The 19,915-nt window shown below is 51.5% G+C and overlaps 1 protein-coding gene across 3 annotated transcripts in view; it reads left to right on the forward strand.

Moving 5' to 3' along the window:
• BID (BH3 interacting domain death agonist) overlaps positions 1-17,917 on the forward strand; it is a 37,879-nt gene extending 19,962 nt beyond the window's left edge. For all 3 annotated transcript variants that reach the window (XM_030915891.1, XM_010381071.2, XM_030915890.1), the window contains exons 3-6: positions 6,102-6,312; positions 11,611-11,750; positions 12,885-13,097; positions 16,479-17,917. In XM_030915891.1, the coding sequence (XP_030771751.1) occupies positions 6,102-6,312; positions 11,611-11,750; positions 12,885-13,097; positions 16,479-16,490 (576 nt within the window). In that variant the 3' untranslated portion in view covers positions 16,491-17,917. The remainder of the gene's footprint in view (positions 1-6,101; positions 6,313-11,610; positions 11,751-12,884; positions 13,098-16,478) is intronic.
• The last annotated feature ends 1,998 nt before the right edge of the window (positions 17,918-19,915 follow it).

Below are 19,915 nucleotides of genomic sequence, written 5' to 3' on the forward strand. Positions count from 1 at the left end.
TGAGATCCGGCCACTGCACTCCAGCCTGGGCGACAGAGCAAGACTCCGTCTCAAAAGAAACAAAAAAAACAAAAAACTAGCTGGGCGAGGTGGTGGGCGCCTGTTGTCCCAGCTACTGGGGAGGCTGAGGCAGGTGAATGGCGTGAACCCGGGAGGCAGAGCTTTCAGTGAGCCGAGATCGCGCCACTGCACTCCAGCCTGGGTGACAGAGCAAGACTCTGTCTCAAAAAAAAAAAAAAAAAAGTGGGCATTAGATAAGTACTTCATACAATTCTCTCAACTGTAAAAGCAAGACAACAATACTTATCTTGTCTAACCCATGCCATTGCTATCAGGAGCAAATAAATCAATAAAGGTCAAATAAAAGTGCTGTAAACTGTAAGGTGTTTCAAAACATTTTTAACCCACTGGATTTAAATTTCCCTTCATAGCTGGGGGAGGTGGCACATAATCCCAGTGACTTGGGAGGCAGAAGCGGGAGGATTGCTTGAGGCCAGGAGTTTGATTGAGAAACCTGGGCAACATAGTAAGACCCTGTCTTTATAAAGATAAAAGCGGTGGAGTTCTGGGAGGGGAGCCAGGAGCCCCCGCGGTCATTGCCCTGCCTTCAGTAGGATGCTCCCTAAAGGATTCCTTGTCTCTCCTTCCCTTTAACTGGTCTGGGGAGAGAAAATCACAGCACACCGTTCAGGAGCCTGTCTCCACCCACTGCATCAGAGCCTCCTCCCGTCCCTCCTGCCGAGTTCTGCAGCCTCTGCAGGGCGCCCGGCACCGGGGCCTCGCGCTGTCCTGGCAGCCTCTGGGAACGCATCTGCGAAGTCTAATGCCTTGGCGCTTAGTGACTGGCGGCCTGTGTCGCGGTTTCTGAGCATGGAGAGCACCCAGCACCCAGGAGGTTCTCAAGCTGCCCCTACTGAGTGTCCTTTCCAGAGCTGGGGATGGTGTGGATTTCAGCGTGGTGGCTGGAGGGCTGAGGCAGTGGCTCGAGTTTGATGTTAGTTACGTGAACAGAGGAGATTGCAGGAGCTCCCCCGGTCTTGATCCAGGCTTCTTGTCAGTGTCCAAAAGACCACTCTGTGGGTGCCACCGTCCCTTCCCACCTGCCCCTGCTGTTCCGGCTTCGTGCTCCGGAGGCCTCGGCAGGCGGAACGCCGCCGTCACAGTGCGGCGCCCTAACTCGCCGGAGGAGGCGCCTGTCCTCCCGCCGTGCCTCCCTCCGCCCCGTCAGTGAGGGGGCTGGACCGTCAGTAACGGGGCTGGACGTCGCCACGCGCAGCGCTCCCCTTTCCTGCCTTCGGAGGGAGAAAGCCAGGGCAGCAGTGAGGCAGCCCGCCCGGGTCACAGAGCTGGGGTCACAGCGAAACACTCCGAAAGATTCTTTCAAATTATAGGGTTCAGCTTTTTTTCCCATCAGAACTTAATTCTGTTTAGATATTTCTTTTTTTCTGGTTTGTTTTGTTTGTTTTGAGATGGAGTCTCGGTCTATCGCCCAGGCTGGAGTGCAGTGGCGTGATCTTGGCTCCCTGCAAGCTCCGCCTCCTGGGTTCACACCATTCTCCTGCCTCAGCCTCCCGAGCAGCTGGGACTACAGGTGCCGCCACCACGCCGGGCTAATTTTTTGTATTCTTAGTAGAGACGGGGTTTCACCATGTTAGCCAGGATGGGCTTGATCGCCTGACCTCGTGGTCCGCCTGCCTTGGCCTCCCAGAGTGCTGGGATTACAGGCATGAGCCACCGCGCCCGGCCAGTTCTGTGTAGATATTTCTTTTTCTTCCCCTAGTAAAAATAAAATAAAATAAAATACAGTAAAATGCACATAACGGAAAATTTACTGGGTGCGGTGGCTCACACCTATAATACCAGCACTTTGGGAGGCGGAGTGGGTGGATTGCTTGAGCTCAGGAGTTTGAGACCAACCTGGCCAACATGGTGAGACCGCCATACCTACAAAAACTACAAAAATTAGCCAGGCATGGTGGTGCATGCCTGTAGTCCCAGCTGCTTGGGAGCCTGAGGCAGGAAAATCACTTGAGCTTAGGAGTCTCAGGCTGTAGTGAGACAAGATCGCACCACTGCACTCCAGCCTGGGCAGCACAGGGAGATCCTGTCTAAACAACAACAAAATCAGTGTTCCTAATTTTCCTTTAAAAAGTGTGGAGAACTTTGCATTATTTTGCTTGTCAGTATCTTCCAACTGCTGCCTCTTTGATTGTTTTGATATTTGATAAAACAAAGACAATGAGATTGGTTTTATTTTTGTTTGGTGCTATTTTTTTGCCAGGTTTGGGGAACAGGATTTTTCCAATTTATGAAACTGCATTGGGTAGGGTAGGTACCATCTTTTTCTTTTTCTTTTTTTTTTCCTTTCTGAAACAGAGTCTTGCTCTGTTACCAGGCTGGAGTGCAGTGGTGCGATCTCGGTTTGCTGCAACCTCCGCCTCCCGGGTTCAAGCAGTTCTCCTACCTCAGCCTCTCAAGTAGCTGATACTACAGGCACGTGTCACCACGCCCAGCTAATTTTTGAATTTTTAGTAGAGATGGGGTTTCACCATGTTGCCCAGGATGGTCTCAACCTCTTGACCTCATGATCTGCTCGCCTCGGCCTCCGAAAGTGCTGGGATTACAGGCGTGAGCTACTGCACCCGGCCATTACCATCCTTTTCTTTGCACTGGAGCTGATCTTACTATTTCTGCCTCCATTAGACCACTTTTGTAACATGCCTTGCAGGATTTCCTGTCTGGATAATTTATCTTAACATATTTTTTTCCTGTGATCTAAAAGATAAACAACTATCAATTCTTTTATCAAAAGTGGATCTAGAGGCCGGGCACGGTGGCTCACGCCAGTAATCCCAGCACTTTGGGAGGCCAAGGTGGCAGATCACCTGAGGTCAGGAGTTCCAGACCAGCCTGGCCAACATGCTGAAACCCCATCTTTACTAAAAATACAAAAATTAGCCAGGTGTGGTGGCATGTCCCTGTAACCCCAGCTACTTGGGAGGCTGAGGCAGGAGAATCCATTGAACCTGGGAGGCAGAGGTTGCAGTGAGCTGAGATCGCACCATTGCACTCCAGCCTGGGCAACAGAGTGAGACTTTGTCTCCGAAAAAAAAAGTGGATCTGGAAGATCAAAAAAGGGCATGGTTCCATATTGGCACAGCACAAGCTCTATTCTTGGAATTAAATGACATCCATTTTCCAAGCCCACTCCTGTCCTGTGGGGCCAGCCCAGCCTGTCCCTGAAGCACTGGTCCAGACAGGAGCCTGTCCACACAGCTCTCCACCCACTGGGCCCAGTGCTTGACTTCACGGTCACTCGCAGCATCTGGACCTCCTCTGGCAGGTGCCATTCTTTCCTCTCCCTCCCTGCCCCCTCAAGTCTTTATTTTCTGTGGGAACTTGAGTTCGATAGCCTGACCTGCCATGGTGGCAACGCCGCTCTGCGTCCAGATTCTGGATGCCTGTTTACCAAGCGCAGGTCAAAAAGAGGTCCTTGGGCAGCGGCTGCCTGCATTAGCTTCTCGGGGCTGCTGCAGGCAATGCCAAGCAGGAGAGTGGCTTTCAACAACAGACGCCGATTCCCTCCCGGTTCTAGAGGCCCGAAGGCTGGAATCCCATGTTGCCCGGCTGCTTCCTTCTGGGGCATTCTCCCGGCTCCTGTGGCTGCCTCTGTCTTCACATGGCGTTCTCTCTGTGTGTGTCTGCTTAAATCTCCCTCTCCTTTCTCTTACAAAGACACCAGTCATTGGGTTTAGGACCCACCCTAATCTAGTACGACCTCATGTTAACTTGACTGCATCTGCAGAAACCTCATTTTCAAATAAGGTCACATTGGCAGGTACTTGGGGTTAGGACTTGCACACTTCTTTTTGGGTGACACAGCTTAGCCCACAGCACTGTCTGTGTCCTCTCTTCTCTCCTCACCAGGACTGTCGCTTGAGGCAGGAATGAAGCACATCCTGTTTGTGAGCTGTCTCGTGCCATGCGGCTGCTGCATACAGGAACTGTTAGGAATTGATGCAGTGGAATTTTGCATACAATTTTTCCTGTTTTCAGAAACAACTTTGGAGAAGTAAAGGCTGAATAGCAATACACAAGCACCTGATTTTATTTTTATTTTAGATTCGGGGTACATGTACATGTTTGCTACATGGGAATATCGTGCACTGGTGGGGATCGGGCTTCCGGTATCGCCTGGAGAGGGACTGTGTCCGTGCTGCACCCCCCCACCCCCCGCCATAAAGCGCCCAGTGCCTGTTCACTGCATCTTCGTGTCCATGGGCAACCATTGTTTAGCTCCCACTTATAAGTGACAACAGTCAGTATTTGATTTTCTATTTCTGAGTTCGTTCACTCAGGGTAATGGCCTCTAGCTCCATCCATGTTGCCGCAAAGGACATGATTTTATTCTTTTTTATGGCTGCAGCAATACACAAACTCCATATTTTAAGCATTTTTTTTTTTCTTTTTTGAGACAGGGTCTCACTTTGTCACCCAGGTTGGAGTGCAGTGGTGTGATCATGGCTCATTGCAGCCTCAAACTTCTGGGCTCAAGTGACCCTCCCACCTCAGTCTCATGAGTAGCTGGGACTACAGGTGCATGCCACCTTGGCTAATTTTTATTTTGTATAGAGATGGGGTCTTGCTGCCACGCTGGTCTCAAATTCCTGGGCTCAAGCGATCCTCCTGCCTCTGCCTCCTAGAGTGCTGGGATTACAGGTGTCACTTAGCAAAGCATTAAAACAATTTGCTGACGGGCACTGTAGCTCACGCCTGTAATCCCAGCACTTTGAGAGGGCAAGGGGGAGCAGATCACAAGGTCAGGAGTTCGAGACCAGCCTGACCAACATGATGAAACCTCGTCTCTACTAAAAATACAAAAATTAGCTGGGTGTGGTGGTGCACGCCTGTAATCCCAGCTACTCAGGAAGCTGAGGCAGGAGAATCATTTGAACCTGGGAGGCGGAGGTTGTAGTGAGCCGAGATCACACCACTGCACTCCAGCCTGGGTGACAGAGCGAGACTCCAGCTCAAAACAAAAACAAAAACAAAAAAAACAATTTGACCTGTAAGAACTGTCCTCTAAAAGTTTTTGGTTTTTCTAATGAAAAATATTATGGACTTAGAGGATAGAAATAAATCTCTGCCTGCACTTCCATCTTCCCTCCCGCCCTTCTCTGGCAGCCCAGGAGGTCTTTTTGTGTCAACCTGGGCAGATCTCAGCGACCCCGCCCTTCTTTTTGTTTTGTTCTCTCTTCCACCTTAAGTCTTTCTCTGCTCTGGGCACACCCAGCTGCAGATGCTACAAGGGTTCACCTTTGTTTGCAAGAATACAGCCCCAAACACAGTCAGTACCCCAAGAACAGTCCCTGCCATTTCCCGCGGCACAGATGCTGGCCAAGCTGCAGCTGCCAGTGCTGCCCAGGGAGCTGGAGAGTTGTCGGCCAAGAGCCCAGCCCCTCCGGGTAGAGCAGGAGCCAGCCCCACCACTCCCTGTGGGGTTTGGATTAAGGACACATCCACCCAAAGTAAACCAAGCTTGGCCAAAGGCAGGTGCCCAGCTGTGGTCACCACTCCACAGTAGTTACTGAAAATCTTCCATCTGCCCAGTACCCTCCTGAGCCCATGAAGGAGATGAGGGGAAAAAAAGAGACTCCACCTGTTGGAAGCACAGCCAGGAAAGGTAGGCTCAGATGGCTGAAGCTTGCAGGGGAACCTGAGGAAAGCGTGCAAGCACAGGATGATGGATGATGCCCGCGTGTCACTCACTCGCCTCCCCAGAACAGCCTGTGGCCTTCTCACCCAGTGGAAGCTCCCCAGCCACGTGTTTCAGGAGGTCCAGCAGATTCCTCTGCAGGGGAATCCGTTTCTGCAGAGTCGGGGCTCGCTCCCTGCCATCTAAGAGCAGTGCTGCTTAAAGCCAGGGCTGCAGACCTTGCCTCTGCCTGTTGAGACCTCCTGCAGGGCACTCCAGCCCACAGGGTCCCTCAGCTCTCTGGGGCCTACGAGGCTCTTTTGGGCCTGCTGCACCTGGAGCTCTTTGCAGGAGGGGCCTCTGGCCTGGCTGAGGTCCCGCCTTCCTGACTCCCCTTTCCCCTCAGGTCAGCAATGGTTCCGGCCTCAGGGATGAGTGCATCACAAACCTACTGGTGTTCGGCTTCCTCCAAAGCTGCTCTGACAACAGCTTCCGCAGAGAGCTGGACGTGCTGGGCCGCGAGCTGCCAGTGCCAGCTCCCCAGTGGGAGGGCTACGACGAGCTTCAGACGGATGGCAACCACAGCAGCCACTCCCGCATGGGAAGAATAGAGGCAGGTAGGCGGCCGGCCCCACCTCCTTCCCCAAAGCTGGGCTTTTCTGTCGCCAGTTACTTTCAGGGAGCCTCAGGGCTGGAAGGGACCCCCAGGCTCAGCCTCCGCCTCTGCAGTTTCGGCTACCAGGTAGGTTGGTATCACTTAACCACTTGACTGATTGGTCTCTACTTGATTCCCTCCAGTGCTGCTGAACTCACTGCCTACCATTTTTGGGTGACTGTTAGAAAATTCTTCCTTTCTGATGAGCCAGAATCCCATGTACTGGTCTTGAGTTCCTTGTCTGGACCTACATAGAATGGTGTTTTTATCCAGTTTCCCAAATGTGATTCTGATACAAAGATTGCAAACCACTTGTCTGGAGTATATAATCCAAGGGGTTCTCTCACTTGGCCTTATATCGTCTCAAGGACATGGAGCTTTAAATGCTGGTGCCTGTGTCTTGCCTCCAGAGATTCTGATTGGTTGGTCTGGGCATTGCTGGGTCTGGGCAAAGCCCCCAGGTGGCACTACCGGCGCGGCCCCTGTCTCCCCAAGCAGGCCTGACTGACTGTCCCATTGATGGAGGCCCACTGGTTTCACAGTGACTTTTGCCCCTGTCTATACCTGACACTTTTCCTTTTGTATACATTATGCCCCGTGATTACCTATACAAAAACACAGAAGCATTTGGAACCTCATTTCCAGGTGAGGAAACCCAGGTCCAGCGAAGGGTAAATGACTAGCTCCAGATCACACAGCTCGCGGTCATGTCACCGCCTCACAGCCCGGATGTAGGGCCAGGCCCCCCCTCAAGCTGGGGCTCAGCCGCCCTCGCACTGTAGGGCACAGCTTCCAGGCCACCATGGTTTCCAGACAGTTCACCTTTCCTGTTGCTAATCCCTACGCTCTCCTCCAGCCTCCAGCTCCACTCGCCTTTGCCAAGGGGCTGCTTATGCAGACGGGCTGCCCCAGGCGGAGGTGGGGGGCGTGTGGAGGCTCACCCACTTCCAGATCCAGCCCTATGATGCTGGCTTTCAGTAGTGTGCACGTTGGAATTACATGAGGAACCTTTCCAAATGCAGGCCTTGGGCCCTACTCCAGCTGCCTGCATCAGGCTGTTTTTAGGGGGAGACTGCCCAGAGGATTCTGACCCAGGTAGACTCCCACCCTGGCCCAGGCCTTCCGAGCTCAAGGGTTGCGCTGCCCTCTGGTGGCTGTGGGGGAGACCAACAGCTGACCCAGTCTTCTGCCTCCCACCTGTCTTAGATCAGTGCTTGAGAACGTGGCTGGAGTTCCCCACTAGCCTGGGGTGGGGGTGGGAGGGGGGTGGAGGTGTCTGAGAACGTCTCTGCCTTCTAATCCAGCCAGCATGTCTTCTGGCTGGCTCTGAACTGAGGAGAAACCCCGGATCTCCTTGGGAAGGTCCAGGAAGGGCAGGAGTGGATGGGCACAGCTCTGCTGTCAGCACTGCTGTGGGGGCAACTGCAGCCCCAGTCTGCCCTGGTGTTTTTCTCTCGCTCTTCTCCATGCTGGCCTTTGCCTCTAGACTGACAAACCGGGCTTGACTCAAGTGGCACCGGCAAAAGTGATCATGGTAGTTCACTTAGCCTGACCGGTGCTCTGGTAGGAAAGTGGTATGTGAATCTAGTCCGTGGCAAGCCTGGGAAGAGGGGCAAGGTAGAGACTCTGGCTGCCAGGGTTTCTTTTTTTTTTTTTTTTTTTTTTCCTGAGACGGAGTCTTGCCCTGCCGCCCAGGCTGGAGTGCAGTGGCCAGTTCTCAGCTCACTGCAAGCTCCGCCTCCTGGGTTTACGCCATTCTCCTGCCTCAGCCTCCCGAGTAGCTGGGACTACAGGCGCCCACCACCTCGCCCGGCTAGTTTTTTTGTATTTTTTAGTAGAGACGGGGTTTCACCGTATTAGCCAGGATGGTCTCGATCTCCTGACCTCGTGATCCACCCATCTCGGCCTCCCAAAGTGCTGGGATTACAGGCTTGAGCCACCGCGCCCGGCCTGCCAGGGTTTCTTTGGTGAGTCCGCTCACTTGGCTGGACACAGACGGATCAGGAAAGATTCCTGTTGCTACTGGGCTGGTGGCCAGAGGGAGAGAGGACGTGTCCATAACTGAAGCAAGGTGGATAGGCTTCGGGGACGAGCGAGGCACAGATTCGGTGCTGGGGGAGCGATGAGGTGCTGGAGGAGCTGGGTGCTCTGCTCTGCAGGGAATCAGGAAAACTCTGGGGCTGCAGCTCCAGTTGAGCTGGGACTTGGAGGCTGGGTACATTTTGTTCCTTGGAAACTGGGAAGAGGGAATGACCCTCTTTTAAGCAAAAGCCCAGCAGCTATAAACGCTACAGTGAGGCTGGGTGCAGTGGCTCACGCCTGTAATCCCAGCACTTTGGGAGGCCAGGGCAGGTGGATCAAGGTCAGGAGTTCAAGAACACCCTGGCCAAGATGGTGAAACCCTGTCTCTACCAAAAAAAAATACAAAAATTAGCCAGGCACGGTGGTGGGCGCCTGTAATCCCAGCTACTTGGGAGGCTGAGGTAGAGAACTGTTTGAACCCGGGAGGCGGAGGTTGCAGTGAGCTGAGATCATACCACTGCATTCCAGCTTGGGTGACAGAGTGAGACTCCGTCTCAAAAACAAAAAAAAGAAAAAGAAAAAGAAAAAAAGCTACAGTGAATAGTTGAGTTTGCCTAGGAAGCGTGGAAGTGAAGTCAGACATATTTTGAGCTGGGTCATGACTTGTTACTTAAACAGAGGTGAGTCCTTGAGAGGTTTTGAAGAGAAGTGATATGGTAGCCATACTGTATGTTCCACGGACAGACTCCAGGGAGGCCGTGAAACCCCCAGAGCACAGCTTCTAAGAACGTGCCCACTCCTTGGCACCTCACTTCCCCCAACCCTGCCCTGCTCTGAGGTCTGTGCTGTGAAGGTGGCAGAGTAGACTGGATGGCGGGGAGTGGGACTGTCGTCATCAGATGAGAGCTAACAGTGGCAGAGGGTAGGCAAAACACTTGTGTTTGCAACATAAGGTGAGATTTGACAGCTGACTGAGGGCGGGAGCAGCAGCCAAAACCAAAAAAGCCAGAGGGAAGTTGCAAGCACAAAAAAAAGTAGAAGATTTAATGGGAGAAATAACAATAGCTGGCATCTATTGAACACTTACTGGGAGCTAGGTACAGGCCCATTCATTCATTCATGCAATTAAAACATTTTTTAAGAAATAGGGTCAGGCCGGGCACGGTGGCTCAAGCCTGTAATCCCAGCACTGGGGGAGGCCGAGACGGGCGGATCACGAGGTCAGGAGATCGAGAACATCCTGGCTAACATGGTGAAACTCCGTCTCTACTGAAAAATACAAAAATCTAGCCAGGCGAGGTGGCGGGCGCCTGTAGTCCCAGCTACTCGGGAGGCTGAGGCAGGAGAATGGCGTGAACCCGGGAGGCGGAGCTTGCAGTGAGCCGAGATTGCGCCACTGCACTCCAGCCCGGGCGACAGAGCGAGACTCCGTCTCAAAAAAAAAAAGAAAAGAAAAGAAGCAGGGTCGTGCTCCATTGCCCAGGCTGGAGGGCAGTGGTGTGATCACAGCTCACTGCAGCCTGAACTCCTGGCCTCAAGGAGTCCTCCCACCTCAGCCTCCTATGTAGCTGGGATTAGAGGTACGTGCAGTATACCTGGCTCCCTTTGAAAATTTTTTGTAGAGGCAGAGCACAGTGGCTCACGCCTGTAATCCCAGCACTTTGGGAGGCCAAGGTGGGTGGATCACAAGGTCAGGAGTTCGAGACCAGCCTGACCAACATGGTGAAACCCCATCTCTACTTAAAATACAAAAATTAGCCGGGTGTGGTGTTGGGTGCCTGTAATCCCAGCTACTCAGGAGGCTAAAGCATGAGACTTGCTTGAACCCGGAGGCGGAGGTTGCAGTGAGCTGAAATCATGCCACTGTACTCCAGCCTGGGTGACAGAGTGAGACCCCGTCTCGAAAAAAAAAAGAAGTTTTTTGTAGAGGCAGGGCCTTGCTCTGTTGCTGGTGCAGTCATGGCTCACTGCAGCCTCTAACTCCTGGCCTTAAGCAATCTTCTGTCCTCCGCCTCCCAAAGCGCTGGGATTACAGGTCTGCACTACCACACCTGGTCCCTACAATTGTTTATTGAGCACCTACTGAGTGCCTTGCATTATTTTAAGTGCTGGGTATTTGTCAGTGGACAAAACAGATTAAAAAATCACAGCCCTGGCTGGGCGCAGTGGCTCAAGCCTGTAATCCCAGCACTTTGGGAGGCCGAGACGGGCGGATCACAAGGTCAGCAGATCGAGACCATCCTGGCTAACACGGTGAAACCCCATCTCTACTAAAAAATACAGAAAACTAGCCAGGCGTGGCGGCGGGCGCCTGTAGTCCCAGCTACTCGGGAGGCTTAGGCAGGAGAATGGCATGAACCCGGGAGGCAGAGCTTGCAGTGAGCTGAGATCCGGCCACTGCATTCCAGCCTGGGCGACAGCGAGACTCCGTCTCAAAAAAAAAAAAAAAAATCACAGCCCTTAGGGAGCTTAGCCTCTAGCAAGGGTGTCAAACAATAGCACAGCAAGTGTTGAGGAAGAAACGGAGGCGGCAGGGAGCGTGGTAGTTGAGCTTGGCCAACATGGAGCTGTGACAGTGGTACTCGGGCAGGGGCAGCATGGAGGCTGTGCTCCAGAGAAGCAGGACTGAGCGGCAAGGAGGAGATCTCCGGTTAGAAAGGCAGGAGAGATTCTCCAGGGCCTTGCCGGTGCCAGTGACAACTGGGGTTTTCCTGAGACGGGACTGCGAGGAATGGGGGCTCTTGGCGAGGAATGGGGGCTCTCGGCGAGGAATAGGGGCTCTCAGCTGGAGAGGGCGAAGGTGGGTCCGGGATGCTGTCTGCCCACAAGGCCCCTTCCCCAACGGCTGCCCAGGCCAAAGCCAACCCTGCTGGGTTGTGTGGTGTGAGCCATGAGGCTGCTGCCAGGCTTGTATCTCAGGCGTGGTCGTGACACCTCAGCTTCACTGACCCTGCCCGTGAGGACATGGTGCCTGTGTATGGGAACCTAGGCCTCAGCCGAGGCCCTAAGCTCCGGCACTGCCCAGAACCCAGCTCAGCGCTGGTACCCAGCCCGCCTGCCGTGGCCCTGGTGGAGTGGAGCCCGTGCCCAGTGGGGGCTGGCGCTACACTGTGGGGTGAGGGGCTGGCCTCGTCCCATCGCAGACCTGTCCTTTCCTGGGGCAGGGTGGTGTGGGAGAGGGTATCAGGGCCATCTTCTGAGTCTGCTCTGTCTCTGCCGCCCCTGCCTGAACACGCAGATTCTGAAAGTCAAGAGGACGTCATCCGGAATATTGCCAGGCACCTCGCCCAGGTCGGGGACAGCATGGACCGCAGCATCCCTCCGGGCCTGGTGAACGGCCTGGCCCTGCAGCTCAGGAACACCAACCAGTCGGAGGAGGTGAGTGAGGGCCTGAGGACGGTGTGGGCAGGTAAGTGAGCCTATGGGGACTGTCCCCTGCCTCTCACCAGGCAGCCCACTGTGGCGTGAGGCCACTCAACTCATGACTGTCCGTTCCAGAACTCTGACGAAGTAACTGGACACAGGGCATGGTTCATTGACTTTCAGAAGACTTCAGCTGGTTAACATCGAGGAAACCTGAACCTTAAATCAGAGTAAAGAGTTTAGGGGTAAAAGCCTCTAAAAGATGAAGGAAGCAGGTTTGGCTGACAGAAATAACGGGCACTTTCTTGGGTTGTAGGGAATTTAATAGTGGTGCCAGTGAGAGCCGTAAGCCCTGGGGTGCCACCTGCTGGTCTGCGGGGCTCCTTGGTTGGAACCCACACAGCTTTCTGAGCTCTACCATTTGCTTGGCACTGTGGGGGATACAAGATTGGTCCAGGGCACTGTCCCCAAAACACTTAGTGGGAAGGAGAACTACATCCTCCAACTGCCAAATACAGGCCTGTAGCGATGGGAGCTGAGAGGAGAGAAAGTTCCACTTTTTCGGCTCTACCAGCTGAAAACGCAGGCGTCCTCACCTCCTAGAAATCCAGTCATGCTTCTGTTCAGCAGGGCCAGCCTGTGACGTCCCCAGCAGCTGCCTAGAACGCAGGAGTGGCCGGCACACTCCCATGTAACTCTGCATGTGTGCCAACGGGCCTGACGGTCCTTGCCAGCCTCATGGTCTGTGTCCAGTACCCCCCATGCAGTCCCCTTCCTCCCCTCCATTCAGCTAGGTCTGCACCAATCAAATGGGCCTGGGCCTAAGGTGTCGCAGGTGGTCACTAGTTCTGGACTTGAAGTGCCTTGGGCGCAGGGACGACGAAGGCTGCTTGTATCCCGTCACCGTCTAACAGTGAGCGCGTGGGCTCTCCACACATGCGTGTGCTTAACGAGCTCCCTGCAGGGAGTGATTGCAATCTTCCCTTTCCATTGCCTTTCAGAACTCAACTGCTTCTCATTCTTTCAGCCCAGCAGCCCTGGATACTTGATCAGTACTTACCTTTGAAGTGCTGCTTCATACTGGGGACTGTGTTTCCTTTGAGAGGGAAGAGTATTAGTGAACCAGGTTGTGTGTGCCCCTCTGTGCAGGACCGGAACAGGGACCTGGCCACTGCCCTGGAGCAGCTGCTGCAGGCCTACCCTACAGACATGGAGAAGGAGAAGGCCATGCTGGTGCTGGCCCTGCTGCTGGCCAAGAAGGTGGCCAGTCACACGCCGTCCTTGCTCCGTGATGTCTTTCAAACAACGGTGAATTTTATTAACCAGAACCTACGTGCCTACGTGAGGAGCTTAGCCAGAAACGTAAGAACCCATGAGGTCAGCCCCTTCCCTGCCTGCTGCCCGTGCCCTTTTCTCTGGAAGGTTGAGAAGCCCAGCGGGGCCGCTGCCTCTGATGCCAGCACAAGGGTTACAGGCTGTCCTGCTTGGGTTAGGTTTTGCTGTTGTGAGCAAGAAAGCTAGGTGTGGAAGGTGGTGAAGAGCACCCAGAGTCCTTTCGAGCTTTACCAGCTTACTTTTGGAGACGTGCTCCACTCAGAGGGGCGGCAAAAGCTCATGTCGCACTCCTGGTGGGGTCCTCGCAGCATAAGCAGGTGCAGAGTGGAAGGAAAGGGCTGGAGGGCCCACAATGAGCTTTTCAGACTGCTTGCTTTGTCATAAAAATAAGTGTAATGTGGCCGGCTGTGGTGGCTCACGCCTGTGATCCCAGCAGTCTGGGAGGCCGAGATGGGCAGATCACCTGAGGTCAGGAGTTCCAGACCAGCCTGGCCAACATGATGAAAGCCCATCTCTACTAAAATACAAAAATTAGCCGGGCATGGTGGTGCACACCTGTAGTCCCAGCTACAGCTACTCAGGAGGCTGAGGCAGAACTGCTTGAACCCTGGAGGCAGAGGTTGCAGTGAACCGAGATCACACCACTGCACTTTAGCCTGGATGACAGAGCAAGACTCTGTCTCAAAAAAAAGGTGAAATGTGAACCAAAACGAGTAGTCAAAAAAGGCGGGGAGCTGTCTAAAATCTTTTCCAGAGCACATCTGTCCCATAACCAGGTATGAGAAGTCACAGTGTAAAGGCCGGGCATGGTGGCTCAAGCCTGTAATCCCAGCGATTTGGGAAGCAGAAGAGGATTGCTTGAGGCCAGGAGTTTGAGACAAAACTGAGCAACATGGCAAGACCCTGTCTCTAAAAAAATTGATAAAAATAATTAGCGGCCGGGTGCGGTGGCTCAAGCCTGTAATCCCAGCACTTTGGGAGGCCGAGACGGGCGGATCACGAGGTCAGGAGATCGAGACCATCCTGGCTAACACAGTGAAACCCCGTCTCTACTAAAAAATACAAAAAAAAAAACTAGCCGGGCGAGGTGGCGGGCGCCCGTAGTCCCAGCTACTTGGGAGGCTGAGGCAGGAGAATGGCGTAAACCCGGGAGGCGGAGCTTGCAGTGAGCCGAGATCTGGCCACTGCGCTCCAGCCTGGGCGACAGAGCGAGACTCCGTCTCAAAAAAAAAAAAAAATAATAATAATAATAATAATTAGCTGAGGGCCGGGTGTGGTGGCTCATGCCTGTAATCCCAGCACTTTGGGAGGCCAAGGCGGGTGGATCACGAAGTCAGAAGTTCAAGACCAGCCTGGCCAAGATGGTGAAACCCCCGTCTCTACTAAAAATACAAAAAAAATTAGCTGGGTGCGGTGGCAGGTGCCTGTAATCCCAGCTACTCGGGAGACTTGAGGCAGAAGAGTCACTTGAATCCTGGCGGCAGAGGTTGCAGTGAACCAAGATCACGCCAGTTGCACTCCAGCCTGGGTGACAGAGTGAGACTGTCTCAAAAAAAAAAAAAAATTAGCTGAGCATGGTGGCATGCACCTGTAGTTCACGCCATCATGGAGGCTGAGGCAGCTCGTCAGGAGGCTGAGGCAGAAGGATCTCTTTGCTTGAGGCCAGGAGTTCAAGGCTGCAGTGAGCTCATTGTGCCACTGCACTCCAGCCTGAACAAAACAAGACCCTGTTTCTAAAAACAAACATAGAGTGTTCACAATGCTGCCCAAGAAGGGCCAGTTTTTGCAGTTGCCCCCATGTAGCAAAATCTGGTGCTTCTGTTTCATAGACCCATATGGATATTTTAAGTGGATGTGTCTTATTTGTAAATTTAAAAAATTAGCGAATGGCCGGGCGCGGTGGCTCAAGCCTGTAATCCCAGCACTTTGGGAGGCCCAGACGGGCGGATCACGAGGTCAGGAGTTCGAGACCATCGTGGCTAACACGGTGAAACCCCGTCTCTACTAAAAAATACAAAAAGCTAGCTGGGCGAGGTGGCTGGTGCCTGTAGTCCCAGCTACTCGGGAGGCTGAGGCAGGAGAATGGTGTGAACCCAGGAGGCAGAGCTTGCAGTGAGCTGAGATCCGGCCACTGCACTCCAGCCTGGGCGACAGAGCGAGACTCCGTCTCAAAAAAAAAAAAAAAAAAAAAGTGAATGTTTGGGATTTTATGACATGTCAGAAGGAGTACTTCAGGCTTTGGTTTTTAAGTAAAATAGCATCTAATCCTCTACTGAGAACTCATAAGAAAACATTCCTTATATGCTGTGGTCTTCAGTTATACAGGCATTTTAAAAACAGGAGAATGAGGCCGGGCGCGGTGGCTCAAGCCTGTAATCTCAGCACTTTTGGGAGGCTGAGACGGGTGGATCACAGGTCAGGAGATTGAGACAATCCTGGCTAACACGGTGAAACCCCGTCTCTACTAAAAAATACAAAAAATTAGCCGGGCGAGGTGGTGGGCACCTGTAGTCCCAGCTACTCGGGAGGCTGAGGCAGGAGAATGGCGTAAACCCGGGAGGCAGAGCTTGCAGGGAGCTGAGATCTGGCCACTGCGCTCCAGCCTGGGTGGCAGAGCGAGACTCCGTCTCAAAAAAAAAAAAAAAAAAAAAAAAAGGAGAATGAATATAAATCTTTTTTTTTTTTTTTTTTTTTTGAGACAGTCTCGCTCTGCCACCCAGGCTGGAGCGCAGTGGCCGGATCTCAGCTCCCTGCAAGCTCCGCCTCCCGGGTTTAGCCATTCTCCTGCCTCAGCCTCCCGAGTAGCTGGGACTACAGGCGCCCGCCTCGTCGCCCGGCTAGTTTTTTTTGTATTTTTAAGTAGAGACAGGGTTTCACCGTATTAGCCAGGATGGTCTCGATCTCCTGACCTCGTGATCCGCCCGTCTGGGCCTCCCAAAGTGCTGGGATTACAGGCTTGAGCCACCGCGCCCGGCCCCTGAATATAAATCTTAAATCAGGCATTAAACCCAGCTGAATTGTTGGAAGGAGGTAAGCCTGAGGCCATTCCTGGACAGCTTTTACCAACACCCATGTAAAGGGGGAATGAGTGGGCAAGACGTGTGCGGCTGTCTGTATGGACAGCTTACCAGAGACTGACGGCTGAGGCAGAATCGTGATTCCTCTAACCCAGCAGGGGCCTCCTGACAGTCAATGCCTCGGAGATGTGAATAGCCACCTCACCGCCTGAACAGCCTGTTTTTGCAGTTGCCCCCATGTAGCAGAAAGGATGCACGGATAGGACTTTAGGGCTCTGCAGAACATGTTTTTGCATAAACCCCAGCTTTGCTCCGCTGTGGCACAGAGCTCTGGAACCTAGTTTGTGAATGAGCCTAGCTGATTCTGGCTTTTTCTCCTTTCTTGCTCTAGGGGATGGACTGAACCGACAGTTCCAAAAGTGTGACTGGCTAAAGCTCGATATGGTCACAGCCATGTAGCTGCTTCCAGTGTAGACACAACCCTGGCATAACAACAGCGTTCCTAGAGAAGACGGGCTGGAAGATAGCTGTGATTTCTGTTTTAAAGACAATGTTTTAAGCTTATAACGCATTCTAAAAGAGCCACATTAATATACTTGAATGAAAATATCAATTTACACGTATTTGAATGGCCTTCATATCATCCACACATGAATCTGCACATTCGTAAATCTACACATGGTGCCTTTATTTCCGCTGTGCAGGTTCTCACTTGAAAATTAAATTGAAAAGCAGGTTTCAAGGAAGTAGAAACAAAATACAATTTTTTTGGTAAAAAGAATTACTGTTTATTAAAGTACAACCATAGGGGATGGTCTTACAGCAGGCAGTATCCTGTTCGAGGAAAGCAAGAATTGGAGAGGAAAGGAACATACCCCTTACAAATGAAAAATTCCTCAAAATAGGGACTATCTTAATACTAAGGAACCAACAATCTTCCTGTTTAAAAACCAAATGGCCCAGAGATTCGGAACTGAAGTGCTGCACTCAAACAGTGGGACCGTCCGGCCCCAGTACGTAGGCGCTTGACTTTCTCAATTTCATCTCCCTTTGTTTGAGTCAAAAAGAACCACTTGTGGTTCTAAAAGGTGTGAAGGTGGTTTAAGGGCCCAGGTCAGCCACTGTTTACAAAATCAGGTAACAAACGGCATGCACCTTTTCTCCTTCCATGACATCAAGGCTTTGCTAAAGACATTAAGCCACGGGTGCCAGAAGCTACTGCGATGCCCCGGGAGTAGCCTGGGAAGTTTACAGAAGCTGTAGACTTCCAATTTCTAGCCGTACGCTCGGCTCATCCATGCCTCAGAAGTGCATCTGGAGAGAAGAGGTTTCTATGCATAAAAGATGAAAGAGCAGTTGGACTTTTTAAAAATTCAGCAAAGTAGTTCCCTCTCCTAGGGACAGTCAACACCAAGTCACTTAGGTAGTACCAAAATAAGGAAGAGCTTAGCTTTAGAAACAGTGCGACACTGGTCTGCTGTTCAATGGGAAGCTATGTCCTAGGAATCAGTTTAAAAGCATGACGGTGGATGCTGGGTCTGTATCACACACATTGCTGTGAACAGGAATCTCCTGTGACCACAACAGGAGGCTACTGGAGACGCGTATGAGTAAGGGCACTGACGGACTCATGATTTCTTCTTACCACTTTCCTGTTCCGTAAGAGTTTAAAATCATCAGAAAAGAAAAACAAACTCTATATTGTTCAGCATGGAATACATACCACGCTAGGGCTGGCTCAATTGAAGTGGGCAAAAGGTTGCAAATACTAAAAAGAAATGCTGCCGTGCAGCGTGAAGGCCATGGTTTGGAAATAAATCTTCCTAAAACAATGACTTTTCCTGTTTTGGAGTGGACTTTTAAAAAAGTTTCCTGACCACAATGGAAAAAAGGTTGAACCACGCTACACCTACACACCGTCCATACATCAGCCATTATAATCAGATTCTCACTGGGGGAGGCATTTTATTCCCAAAGGGGCTATACCAGCGTCACCCGGAACTAATGGAAAAGGGCTCTAGAGCAGCAAATGACTGGCCTATCATCGCTCACTGCCTCTCCCACAGCATCTTCACCTTATTCTGTTTCACTTGAGTTCAGACAGTAGGCCGCCATTTTATTACAGCTTATAACAGGCCTTAGTGTAAATTCTTCCAGACCAAGTCTGAGATACCGTCTTGGTTGTAAAGCAAAGCCAACATTAGAAACAGATTGCATTGTCTCAAACACAGCTGCTCCAGTCTTCAGCACCTCCCAGCCATGGTGACTCAGGCATATCCTGGCAGTTGGTGGATTTTGCCCTGTAACACAACCCTTGTGGAGATGACTGAAAGGTGATTTTAATTCAGAGAATGTGTTTTCTTTTCTGTTTTAAAAATATTCGAATGAAGTGATGGAAATTCCTTTGTTAAACATCAAAAGCTTTCTCCTTGAAAAGATGCTTGGTGTATCTGAAAGTCACGTGGGACATTTGGTGCATTCCGAAGGTCAAGGCATTCCGGAACTCTCCTCTTAGGACCCAGCATTAACTGCTGAGATACTCAAGACTTCCTTAAAGGGTCACAGCGCTAGTGCCTGGTTTTATTGTCCAACAGCTTTATTGTGCTGAGAACTGGAATATATAGAGTCCTTTGAATGTTACGATCTTGTTTTCAGAACCTGGAGTCAAACCAATTAAGTATGGACTTACAAAGACAATTGATCACATGAAATGATACCACCTAAGTCAAGGGCATAGAGTTACCATGTGGATAGAAAGATGAGTCCATCGATTATCTTCAAATCCCATGTGTTCTCTCTAGCACATTGCTTCTGACAGAGTAACTCACAGATTTGAAGTTTGTTCCTTTCCCTGATGAAGAGGAGATTGATCAAAAGGTAGAAGACAGGAGGGAAGAGGAGCCAGAATGAGCCACAATGGTCAGTTCAGCAAAGCAGAGCGGCTGCACAGAGGGCCCATGGCACTCACACAGAAAAAGGAAACATGCTGCCTCAGTAAAATGCCCATGTTAACCGAATTATCCAAATCACCAATCAATGCTGGTATTTCTGATACGACAGCATTTGAGCCAACACTAAACTGACCTGAATTAAGGAATGAGTTAGGTAGGAAGAGGCACCTTTAATCTGGAGGAAGAAATGGAAGACTGTAATGGGAAAAATGCAGGTCTAGGAGAAAAATGTTTTCCTTTGATGCTGGCCAAGGACCCCTCTACATAATACAGTTCTCTTGCTGGAAAGCATCAGGGACAGAGTTATTCCAAGCTCTGCAACAGGGAAGACTGTACTTTGACCTTCTTTTCCTGGGGAAAGAGAACAACTGGTAGTCTTAAAATGTCAAAACTTTTCTTCTAAATAGTACATTCATAAACTAGTTTCTTCTGGTGGTGCAAAGAACACTCCCCACAGTGAGCAGGATCACTATACAGTTTCCCCTGAGGAGAGGTGAGAGCGGCAGACTCACCTGGAGGCAGCTGCTACTTTTTAACTGATGACAAGGCCTTGCAAATACCCCCGAGAACAATTTCACTGTGCGCTCGCAGGGAAGCAGCAGTCTGGTGTGGGCTCCTGTGGCGTAGACATCAAATGTGGAAGACCTGATGGTGTTAGCGTGTGAGGATGCCAGGCTGAAGCGAAACAGCCTTGCGAAAAGAAAGGGAAGATGGGATGTGCTAATATTTTAGTGGCATGCACTTTCCAACTCTCCATGGAGCTCTCTTTATAGATGAGGTCACTGAACGTCCCTGTTCTGTACCACAGAACTGGTGTTCTCCAGCCAAGGTGATAACTACCATGATGTGCTGTGGAATGTCCTAGGTTTTCACACCG

This window comes from Rhinopithecus roxellana, chromosome 13, assembly GCF_007565055.1.
Source record: "Rhinopithecus roxellana isolate Shanxi Qingling chromosome 13, ASM756505v1, whole genome shotgun sequence".
NCBI classification, from domain to species: Eukaryota; Metazoa; Chordata; class Mammalia; order Primates; family Cercopithecidae; genus Rhinopithecus; species Rhinopithecus roxellana.